General features: G+C 42.6%; 1 protein-coding gene across 3 annotated transcripts in view; it reads left to right on the top strand.

Moving 5' to 3' along the window:
• oxsr1b (oxidative stress responsive kinase 1b) overlaps window positions 1–12584 on the top strand; it is a 36752-nt gene that overhangs the window by 3186 nt on the left and 20982 nt on the right. Inside the window, exons 1-3 of one of the 3 annotated variants that reach the window (XM_034560060.1) lie at window positions 3739–3834; window positions 4641–4753; window positions 11154–11262. In XM_034560060.1, the coding sequence (XP_034415951.1) occupies window positions 4739–4753; window positions 11154–11262 (124 nt within the window). In that variant the 5' untranslated portion in view covers window positions 3739–3834; window positions 4641–4738. Of the gene's footprint in view, window positions 1–3738; window positions 3835–4640; window positions 4754–6844; window positions 7129–11153; window positions 11263–12584 lie in introns of those variants that run through there. The other 2 variants (XM_034560059.1, XM_034560061.1) reach the window with 2 other exon arrangements.

Here is a 12584-nt window from a genome sequence, read left to right as displayed (position 1 = left end):
CAGCTGGAAGGGTGGTGGTCTGAGGATGGCCCTGCATACCCAGCATGCCCAGAGCTATTGTTTTGGTAACTTCCCCAGGGAAAGAGGACTTGTTATGACATGGTTCGCACACACTTCACTGCAGTGAACATGGGATCTTACTAGACAGAGCTCATTGGAAGAAATACAAAACACAGCTTGCTTTCTCATTCTGGGTCAGACTTCAGATCCTTCATGTTGGCAAATGTGGACTGGGAACTTTCTGCTCCCACTGTTCGTATCCACCGGCAACCACTTTTCCTCCCTGTTGCTTGTCCTGTCCCTCAGATCGTAAAAAAACAAAACAATGATGTTGTCCTCGGGCAATATTTCTGTAATTTTATGTCAATTTCAAGTTTAGGCCAGATTATTTTTTAGAATATTGCTAATATGTTGACTGTCAGCCAGGTATGCAGAGGAAATAAGTTAAAAGACGATTGATGTCAGGCACCAAACTGGCCTGGTGAGGGCAGGAAAGACGAACTGGGAGGTGCTGCCACTGCTGGTGACCTCCTCCATTGAGGAGCGAATTCAAGGCCTTGCTAATCTGATATAATATTGTTATATGAAAAAGTAACTAGAACAGTGGATGTTACCAAGTCAAATATGTTCACCTCTTCATGGGGCCAATATTAGCTCATAATGTGAGGTATCATTATGAGGATTATACATCTCATGAGCAAGAACACATTTAAATTGCCTCATGGTATTTTAAAGCTCTTTGAGCTGCTTGAATAGTTTTTAATTAAAAGAGGTGGCAGCAAACAACTTTATTCCATCTATAAAGATGTAGAGGAGGTAATGTCTACCTGAGCAGAGAATGACGGTGCTCTCCCTCTGTGTTGGTATCTGAGCCATGTTCCTGCATGCGAGCGCGCTCCATACACGGTGTAGCACCTCCGGTTCCTCATCAGGTAAACACTGTTCACTCAGGCGGCACTTTCGCCATTGTTTGCGCTGTTAGTCGCGAGCCGCCGGCTTGCTTTCGCCTTGTTGAGAGCCAATCGAAATGCTCCCGATCTCGCACCTTTTTAAGTGCAATGCTGTGGCTTTGTGCACTTATTTTTCTGTTTTGCGATCTATCTTGTTTAATAGACTTCAGAGCTGCACACGAATAGGAGGAATGCAAACATGCCACACTCGGACGTCAACTTCTTCTTAAAGGGCAAACATGTCAGCTCGCAAGTAACATGTTTTTCTTTTAACGCTTATAAACTAAACAATATGTCTGTACTGTGATGAAACACGTAAATGCTGTTGTTGTTGTTATTTATAAAGATCTGCATCACATGAAAATGGCTCAAAATGTCATCTACTGCTTTGAATGAGCCCTAACCTTGCAAGGCTGATTCAGAGATAACTCAAAGTAGTGTTTCAGCAGTGGGACTGGCTGGGTGTGATTCTTGACTCATTTATGGTCTGATAAACAGTAAATCCATCAAATTCAGTGCCACATGTCATATCGCTGTCGTCCAAGCTCGTCATGTGGAAGCTGGTTTCATCTCTTAGCCCCTCGGCCACTTTTTCTGGTGTTCAGTGGGTGGATTAGGCTCCGACCTGGGGGTGAAGTCACACTCTGATGGCACACCCTCATGGAGTATTTATAGCTAAACAGTTATGTTCATTGTGATGAAAAAACTCTGACACGACCCATTCACTAATTAGCAGGTTATAGTAGAATGCTCATGGGACTTGTTTTGAGGAAACATGCTTACAGAAAACATTGGCTGCTTTTTCCAAAGATCATAATTGTTGTGTCAATGTTTTCCCCACATAGTGATCAACTTGTCCCACCCAGTCTGCAACCTGTTTCACTATCGAGAGTAGATCTTTACATCTAGTACATGGTTGGGGTTTTTTAGAAGTTTTCTTGACATGTTTTGGGGTTTTATTTAGCTTCCGACACAAACGGAGAAAGAGGAGCAGGTTCTTTCTCTCTAGGCTGTTTATCTTAAAATGTTAACACTATAAAATAAGAAATTTAAGTCAAACATGGCAACAAATGGAAATCGGCAAACCAAAAGGCGCCATAACTTAATAATCCTCGGCTACGTCAACACACCATATTTCTAGCAAGCTGGATCATCTTCATTTGATTTCGCCTAATGTGGTAACTTAATATATAGATATGATTTAGCCGTCCACTTTCAAAACAAGTCAAATCTTGTGTCTGTGCCCCTGGAAGAATGTTGAAGTAGTTTTTTAAAATCTGTTCCTGATTCCTGTTCTGTTTGTAATCTGATCATTTATGAAGTAATTTACAAAAGATAAAAGAAAACCGACTGCACGATCCGCAGCTTTCATGTCGGTGCCAGACTGTTTAGCAGATTTGACGTCGGCTAGACTTTTTCAAAAGCTCTGGCGCTGCTGCAGTGCTCTCCTTTTGTGAGGATGGCTCTTTTGTGGGCTTCCTCCCGTTTCGGACGGAGAGGTTGGTGATGATTTTTGTCTGTGAGAATGGCAGAGAAGTGAAAGTGTGGCTTATTTTATAAGCTAAGACTTTCTGCGTTCCCTCTGTGTGCATCATAGCATAATCGAAACCATTTACAGCTTTGGTTAAAACCTCAAAGGCCATGTGAAATATTTAATAATCATGTCACTACATCCAAATATAAGAGACACGACTACTCCGATCAGATCCTTGTGCTACGCCAGGAAGTAGAACATATCAAAGAGCATTAGGGCTGCGTTTCCTCAAGTTTCCGACTGGCCAGTGTTCAGTCTAATTGGCTTGCAGGGCCTTGGTGCCCCTTGACCTTGTGTGCTCCAAACTCATATAAGCACATATGCTCTCCAGCTTGTTCAGCTACCCCTGACGACTGGCTGTTTGTTTGGAGGAATTTACACTTCAGAGTGTGCAGGGCAACCGGCTCCCAGTGGTCCGTCCAAGGCTGAGCTCCTCATCACTGGCCGGCCTCCAGAGGTTTGTTTGGTATTGCTGCTGGTCGAGGTGCTGGGGAATATGTATTTACAGCCCTGTTCAGCCCCTTAGTTTGTGCAATGGTGGAGTGAGCTGTGATTACTTGGAGTTGAGCAATGCCAGCAACACATTGTCCGAGGTTTCCAGTCAATAGATGGCACCCACTACAGCTGTAAGGAGTAGGCTTTCACGTACAGTATATTCATGGGGCTTTAAGTGACCTTTACAGTCCATCAATTACAGGAAATTCCAAGGAAATTGAAATTTTATTGGATTATTTTCGAGGACAAGAGTTTGTGGTTAATCTCAGTCTTTGCTCTATTAAATAAGTTTATGCTGTTTTGTTCTCTGTGTCTCTCATATGGCCTGAAGTTATAATTATGTTAAATGAAAACAGTTGAATTTAAAGCTTCTATGTCTTCAGGGACAGCTTTACTTTTTAATTAGAATCAGAGAATGTTTTTCTTTAATGTAGCTCCTTTTTAAAAAAATAATAAAAAACTCAACATACACAACTGGCCCACTAAACTCTCCAAGCAATGAGCACTTTGTTAATATTTGGGCATAGCTATGAAGAGGGCACAGGAGGTTAGGAAAAACTTATAGGAAGATGGACCGACTCACCACTAACTCACTCACTCACCAAAGCCTGTTGCCAGAGGATAATGTGCTCCCAGCATTGCTCATTGCCGTGTATACTCCAGGGATCTCGTGCAAACAGCTGTGCATGTGCGTGCATGTGCGTGCACGGCGATCAGTAAGAGCACTGAGGGCCAGTAAAGTCGCCTCTCACGAAACAGGAACAACGGGGAGGATATTACAAGCTTCTACTCTGACTGTCCACATTATTCAAAAAAGAGATTAGCCCGCTGCTGGAGGATTTAGGATTTAATCAGGTTATAATCTATGTGTTGTTTGCTTGTACATTGGAATATAAATTGTGGTGTAAATTAGCATAAACCTCCCACTGATGCTGTGATCGAACTTGTAGACGTGGCGTAGAAAGTTATGATGTCTTAAAGTGTCTACCTCTTTAAAAGTCCATTAAATACATATGTGAATTAGTAATATTGTTCAGTTGTAATGCATACATTTTTTTACATCCTTTTTCTTTTCTTTTTTTCTTACACAACCTTAAGAGCAGGCTTCATTGCATGTCACTACATATTCTACTTGTGTATGTGAAAAATAAACCTGGATCCTTGAATCCTCCAGGTTTGAGAGCTACAATCATGTTCTGGGTTCTGGTATTTGGTGCTGTAAAGAATGATTGCCAGATATGAATGAACGGCAAACTAAATGTTTGTATCGTGCAAGGACTGCGCTGGTCCTCTCTGGTGTTTGGATGGAGATGTCTCGTTTAGCAGAGTCACCGGCCCCAATTGGACCCGCTCCATCAGGCAGGATTTGGGAAAGCTGATTCATAATTGATGAACAGACGGTTAAGCCGCGCCAAAGAGAAATCGGATGAGATGTCAAAGCAGAACTCTTCTTGAACTCCGGAAGATTTTAAAGTTAACTTTATTATCCTACAGTAGCTATTACTTTTGGATGTAGACAGGGGTTAGTGAGGGCCAAACAATTAAAAGAAGCCCGTCGAGCCTAAGGATGTGAATATGACCTGAAATGAATGTGCAGCATGGCGAGATGGCGACGAATCATAATCAACCTGATAATATGTTGTTCTCCTGTCTCTTCTTAGGGAGCGGGGCCACAGCAGTGGTTCAAGCGGCCTACTGTTTACCACGCAAGGAGAAGGTGGCCATCAAACGTATCAACCTGGAGAAGTGCCAGACGAGTATGGACGAACTCCTGGTAAGAGACCCACAACACTGCTGAGTGGATGCGTATTAGACTGACGGTCCAACAGCATTTGAATGTCATTTATTTTGGTCCGCTGCAGCCGATAAAATCTTGCATGAAGCGATCAAGTTCCATCATTGGCAGAGCAGACGTGTTACCAACCCGCTTGTTTCACGACTCGTCCGAGCGGCCAAACAAACATTCAGCGTGGGAAAGTGCACCGCTCACGTCCGTTTGCTGGCTAGATGGCTAATTAACTTAGCTGCTCAGCTGCAGCTCATTTAACGGCACGCAGACATACCTGCAAATGTCAGTTTGGTCGAGTTGGATGCTGGTGCGGCGGTCCCCACTCGTCAATACCATGATAAATAGGCTGTCTGCCGATGACACGATGACATTTACCTTGTCTCTCGTTCCCTGTGGTGTAACACCGGCACTCTATCAGCCTCCCAGCTGTCGGACACCAACACGCCCCTCCAGTCGGCTTTAATGTAAATGACATTTCAGATTTTTCCCCAAATGCCTTTTTTCTTTTTTTTCATAATAAAAAGTGATGAGCTATACATTTAAAAAAACAAAAACATATTGACATTGTTTTTGTCCCCCCCCCGCAAAAAAAGGGATGACTAAAATGACATTTCAGTTGGCCTTGGAACGTTTTCGTGACCTTGGGAGCTCGTCCCTCACAGCACCAGAGTTCATTTAGGGCTTTGTCTCTGTGGTCTATGCATGTGCACGGAGTGAGTTCCACCTCTGCTTTTCATTACTCGATTTCTTCGAGCTCCCCTCCAGTCATCCCCATCACTTCAAACACTGCACTGTTTGTTCTCCGAAAGAAGGGCTCCACTTACTGCCAGGAAACTATTCGACCACCGTGGGACATCTACCTGAAGGCCGTACGGGGTCTTTACGCCCTCAATGCAATCTTGTGCCGCAGCTCTGTACATAACTTACTGTGCGACATGTGCTTTACGACTTAGCTCAAGAGGTGGAAGGATTATATCAGGCTCCTCTGCAGAGATGATCAGGTGCTCCTTTGTGACTTGTGTTCTAGCTTTAGGCAGGGAGTTTCTTGGGCGCAATATAGAAAATTGCATTTTAACTGTCCATAACCTTTTTGTTGGCGTCAGGTTTTGGTCTGATTTCCAACTGAGAAATGAGCTGTTGTTAGATTAGACCAGATTTTTTCCAGTCCACGTCTCTTCTAGTTCTCATTCAAATGTCTGCGAAGGTAACTTGTAACCTGCAAGCTCATTATACGTGTGCATGGAAGATCACTGCTCAAGATTTCGCACTACTCACTCGCAATACTAAATCGAGGAAGAACACCCCCCCACAAAGATTTCTGGGGGATGAATCAGGGGAATAATGCTCCCGGATTCTCGGAGCAGCCGGTCACATAGATACAGCGAGGTCGGATTTCCTGCCTGTGTGCCCCCCCTCCCCTTCCAATTCCACAGCCTAATGGGTACCTAGTCAAACAGTGAGGTTGCATCAAATTGAACCCAGAAGCAGCTTCAAAAGAGGATGTTATGAGTTTGAAAGAAGCAGGTCTTTAATCTTGCCTGTGAACTTCGTTAATGTCAGGAAAGCGATGATCTGTCCTGTCTCCATACGCAGTGGCATGTTGTAGTTATTCCTGGCAGGAACTCGAGCTAGATGAGATGAGCAGGAGGTTTGTTTACAATTTGAGTGCGTTCACTTAGAGTATCCTCTTGCATATTTGCACAATTGTTACAATTATCAGCGGTAATTATTTGTTGAAACTTATGAGAAACGACATGAGTGATCCTATGTGGTAACGGCTGATTACCAACACGGTATCGATAAATTCTCTTTGTTGCTTCAAAACAATAATGAGAGTCTGTGGTAAAAATGGTGGTTTACGGTAGAGGAACTCTGAATCACGCAAAGGGAAGTGATTTACAGGCATATTTGTGTTCTCAGCATTAGGATCACATTTTCGTAGGTTCCCCAATCTATTACAGATTGGCCCTTGCGTGTCTGTTTGTGTGCTGCAGTGTGATTGGGTCATAGTGTGTGTTAGGCTCTGAGTAACTGATGGTGACGTAACATTGCTTATAGTGGCTTCTCTGTGTTTCTGCCATCAGTGTGATTCTGTGGCACCAGTTTGTGACCCAGCACTGTATTCAGTTTGTGACAATAGGTCATTTATTTTTTGCTCAGTTTCAAGGTCCTCCGACTCGCCAAACACTGCAGAGATAGAGCCAAATACAAAAGAAATAATTGGTTTTGTGACCTGGTCTATTTCCTGGAGAACCTCAATAGAATGTGAAAGCTAATCCCACTGAAGGAGTTTAGGGTTTAGCTCTTGGATTTTGCAGGCTGTCCATGTTAATTTATGAACCCATAACAAGATAGAATAGGTAAGTGTCAGTTCTACTTCCTAAATAAACCAATGTGACATCACTCGTGTCACAATAAATGTCCTAATTTACTGTTCACTACTTTATTTCTGCACAAACAGGAATTTGACTTGACATGTGAGATATCAGTCAAAGGTGACTGACTATCAGCTGATGTGATTTCCATTAGGGAGGGAGAGACAGTTTTATTAGATGGATTCTAAGGCTTAATTGTTGATTTTAAAAACTCCTGTCTGATGTAGTGGGGAGGGAGAGATACAAAGTGCTAATGGTATGCAGTTTATGAGTGCAACACAGATGGCGATTATTAAAAGTCTCTTGACAATGATGTCCTACACAGGTCCGACACAGGGACTCAAATCCACGATTTCGACTCAAGTCACACACACACACACACACACACACACACACACACACACACACACACACACACACACACACACACACACACACACAGACAGACTGAAGACGTGTCCTCGAGACTCGTATCGTTCATTCATCATTACAGAATTTTCCGCATTATATATACACCTGTTCCAGCTGTGCTTCTCACTCTATCTATCTATCTATATATATATATATATATATATATATATATATATATATATATATATATATATATATATATATATATATATATATACACACACACGCACCGCTGCAGTGCCTACACAACCTCATCTCCTCTCACTTACGTGAACAGTTTTTTTTTTTTTTTTTTAATGATTAGAATATTTACAAGAGCACACAGTCCTGCATTGATCTAGCTGCTTCATCAAGTTTCAAAGTGCACCAGATTGATGCATTTAACTTGGACTTCTATTAATCTTTTCTGAATTTAAATTAATCCACATGGTATCGGCTCTCTATATTTTTCAAGGTATTGCATTGAAGTTAGCAACTCCAGTATCGTGACATCACTGATACTGTATGCCAATTGATAAAGGAGTGATGATGATGATGATGATACAGCTACTACGTGCTTTGAATTCCTTTGAAATGGTCATGAGGTGTTCTCAGCCGACCGGATGTGATGCAGAGGATAACAGAGCGCTCATTGCAACAACCCCTCTGAAGGCCTTGTGTATCAGGGTGAGGTCATTGCAACACCCACAGCCAGACACACAGTATTTCCCTGTTTTAGTTCTAATTGATGATAATAATTCTATAGTTTGTGGTTTCGCAGAAATCATTGTTGGAATCCTGTAATTGCCACTTGTTGTTATATTTGGCAATAACAACAATTACTATTTAACACATATTTCCCAGTAAATCACTGGGGTAACCTTTTTAAGGGGCCTCAAGCTATTTTCACTATTCACACGTGCACTACGTTCAGGACCTTTTCACTCTAGATGGTTCGCCCGTTCCACGAACGAGGGTCTTTTCATCAGGCGGACATCACCCGTTAAGTGGTTTCCCCTGCAACGTTCCTTCTTCCATTCACAACACACTTTGCTGCAGCATCGGCGTACGCTGATCCAAGACAAAGAGTCTCTTGCATTGTCTGCTGGAAAAGATGTGAAAACCTGCCAACTGCCAGAGCACCATTTCCTCCTTGTTATCCCATTGTTCTTCTGTTCTGGGGTTACCCTGGACCTCAGAGCTGTGATGACCTTCCTATTCCACGTGCTGGGAACAGAGGGGGGGGGGGGGGGGGGGGGGGTCAGGCTCCACTGAAGCCAGTTAGCAGCCAACAGGCTATATCATTATTATTGTTCTCCCTCAGCCGGTAGTATCCAGAGACTGAATGATAGGGGAGACGACCCGCAGAGCTCTCCGTCTGGCCCGGCAGACTGGAAGTTATTAGACTGCTTGATAATCAAACAACGCTCTAGTTCAGGAGCAGAGTGGCGTGTTGGCTCACCTCTTGGTCAAAAAAGTTGTTGCTGCGCAATCTGAATGGAGTCTTGGGCTCTGAAAATTGTAGCCCCGCCCCCTACTAATTGTGCTCTGAAGATCTGTAGACATATGCACAGTCTGTATCCACCGTTATTATGATTCAGTTCATGTTTTTAACCCTCTTTTGTCAAGTGTTTTTACATTATTTCTTCTTCTTTTTTTTTTATGGCATCATGATGTCACCTTCCTGACCCACCCTCTCTTGGCGAAGGCACTCTTTGAAGGCCACGAGCTCAATAGTGATGACGCCGCTGCAGAGGCATACTGCTGCTGATGCACATTGTGTAACCTCTGCAATAATGCTGATGAAACATCAGGCTTTATCTATTTATTAATGCCTTTTAGTGTGAACGTTCTTCAGTAGACGGTCTTGTGTACCTGTCATGGTACAGCGCACTCAATGGCTATTTTAAATACCACTCTGCACGTTGGGGAAATGTGGTCATTTGTGGGGAAACCCATCATTAGATGAGAAGGTCGATATTGATTTCACCTCAGTGCATACAATAAAGAGATACTGCAGATCTGGCACATGTTTAGCATAGCTGAACACAGAGACTGGGAAAAGGGGGGAAATGCATCATATGATATATGAACCTTTCTGTATTGAATATGTGGAGCTGGGTTGGATGTCAAATAATTGTATTTTCTCCAATTTGTTACTTCAATTTAAATGATGTTCCTATGAAGGGTTGCTATTGTAAAATACATTCTGCATGATAACATTTGATGTCGCCCAAGGGTGGCACCGTGCAGAAATGTTATGATTGGACAACTTCTCATTTCATTTAATTGTTCTGGGTCCGAGTGACTCAGAAAGTCCCTATTTATTTGTTTTACCTGTATTTGAGCTATTCTTATTTATTTATTTTGAGCTTTTAGGATGTTTTAATTATGTGAAGTGTCTTTGAGTATTATGAAAAGCGCTATATAAATTAAATGCATTATTATTATTATTATTATTATTAATTGTGTATTAATCTGTTGATTCTTTTCACAATTCATCAGTTAATTGTTTGGAATATCATATGGAATATATATCAATATCAATCGGAACATAAATGTCATTTAAATTGGCTTGTTTTGTCCAGCCAACAGCCCTAAACGCAAATAAATTAAATTCACTGGTCGAACAATTGACTTTAATTTTGATTTGAGTTTTTAAAAGGATTGTGATTTTCAGTTTGATAAACGTATATTTATGTTTTGACTGTACTACTTTTTTAACCGGTTCACTAAACATTTGTTAGAGACATCCTTAATAGTTTAAAGTGATATTGATAGTCGTATATATGCATTATTATATACAGTATTACTCTTAGACATCCTTGAAAGGTTCCTGACTGGTTGTGCTGTCTTGGTACATCTAATTTCCTCCATTTAGAAATAGTTATCACAACAAGTGCAGCGATGGCATTAAGGAGCTCCAATAACGGGTTCAGTCACTTGTCAATAAAGTACAGAAACCGAAGCAAAACCTGTGAAATCAGTGGTTTCAACTGAAGTCAGCTCGACTTTCTCTTTCTTAGGAAGAAGCTTGTCGATCCCCAAATGACTTCAGGGCTGTTGCTGAAGTGAGGGATTAGACTTCTGTGCCAGCATTACCTCAGCGCGCACACACACACAAAAACACACACACACACACACACACACACACACACACACATCTGTATAATGGGCTGAGTACCGGCAGTGTTTCCTCGCTTCTGCATAGATATGCGTTATATATTAAACCAAGCCTATTTCTATCGCACTAAATTTCAGCATAACATTTTCAGCATGAGGCATTTATTGAGACTGTGCTCAGTTCATTTCCTCCAGGTTTTTCTTCTACCTTTTTTATTTTTTGTGTGAGGCAAATGAGAATAGTTTGTGACTTGGTTGAAAACATAAGTAAAAGTAAACTGCGTTGTCTGTTTCTTGGGTCATTTCACAACCACCACAACTGTTACCTGTTGTCAGCTTGCTATTTAATAACCTGAATCCATTTCCACCAAATGATGACGTGATAAAGTGTCAGATTACATCACTTATTTTGGGCCAGTGGCAAATTACAAGTCTGTCATTAGATCATATGAAGAGTTTGTACATTTCTGTATTTTTTATTTTTTTTTCTCCTACAGAAAGAGATTCAAGCCATGAGCCAGTGCCACCACCCCAACATCGTGTCTTACTACACCTCGTTCGTGGTGAAGGATGAGCTGTGGCTGGTCATGAAGCTGCTCAGTGGTGGTAAGTGCATATGTCTTCCAACGCTTTGTCCTTCCCATCATCTGCCCAATCTTTTATCAAACTACCCTCGACTTCTGCCTGTCACTCTGAACGTTTTTCACACACCCTAGATAGGTAAACATATCAATCCCAGTTTTTAGAATACAAGTAATCACTTGCGGCATTGTGTTAAATCCCAGTTCAGTTAGCTTTGTGAACAACCTGGTCTTACAGTCATATTAAGGGGGTCCAGAAGGGCCGCTTGTGATGAGACCGGGGCAGTAGGAAGAGCGGGGCTACTTACTGCCAGTGATGTTAGCTGTGATTGTAGGGAATGTGACAGCACTGAAAGAGGCTATAGAGCATGTGAGCTGCAGCTCTTTCCGGGCTTTAACTCCGTAACAGTGCAGGAGCTAATGACAGGGCAGAGCTAATAACAGCCCACAGGCTGGCATCATGGCACTCATGTGGCAGCGCTGCAATTAGCTAGTGAGAGGAGCATGAGGAGAAAAAGACCTCAAAATGCAACAGTTGTATCTGCTCCTGATAGATTTCTTCTTTTATTTTTTACCAGTAAGTGGCATGTTTGTGGTTCTGGAAGACCTGTGAGGGCTCCCAGACACAAACATGTAGATTCAGGCGTCCTGTACCAAGGATTTCACAAGCAAGATGAAGACAGCCTGATAAGATGAGTGGTCTTCTGTTTACGAAGAGTCCAAAAAGTGCACTCGCTCCCCTCTTGATCCTACTTTCAGTCTCGCCCAATAAACATGTTTCCACCCTCCCTTGTTCCTCCGTGTAAACCGCGTCCTACTGTAATGGATAGCTCCCAGGTGGCATGCCTGGCTCCCTCGGATACACTTGAGTCATGATCCGCTTGGCAGCCGCCCTGCAGCTGGGTCTCGGGGCACTGTGCCCGCCAAGCAATGCTTGAGCAGACGGCCAGCCTCACAGCAGAGGCTGACACCACTTAAGATGGCCTCTCTGGTTCCCCTTATCCTAGTTAAACAGAGGCCCTTGATGTTGCATTTTATTGTGCAGTGTAATTACATGATGGCCATGGCGACGGACCTCAGATGAGGTCGGGTTTATAGAGCATCACTCCACAGGACCGAGGATACCAGCCTCCTGTAGGCCAACCGCTGTCTGCAACTCTTCTGCTAATGAAAGACGGTGAACAGTTGACAGTTGATCCGACTGTTTTTACCAACACTGTTTGTACGTCAAGTGCTACATGATGACGCAACAGAGTACGTACAGTACTCGTAGAGAGAAGAATGTTGTTGGACCGTAGAGTACGAGAACTAATGGGTTCAGCAGTGTTTTCAAATTTACTTTAGATG

Source organism: Cyclopterus lumpus, chromosome 20 (assembly GCF_009769545.1).
Source record: "Cyclopterus lumpus isolate fCycLum1 chromosome 20, fCycLum1.pri, whole genome shotgun sequence".
Classification (NCBI taxonomy): Eukaryota; Metazoa; Chordata; class Actinopteri; order Perciformes; family Cyclopteridae; genus Cyclopterus; species Cyclopterus lumpus.
Note: the sequence above shows the minus strand (reverse complement) of the source record. Positions and strands in the feature narration are given on the sequence as shown.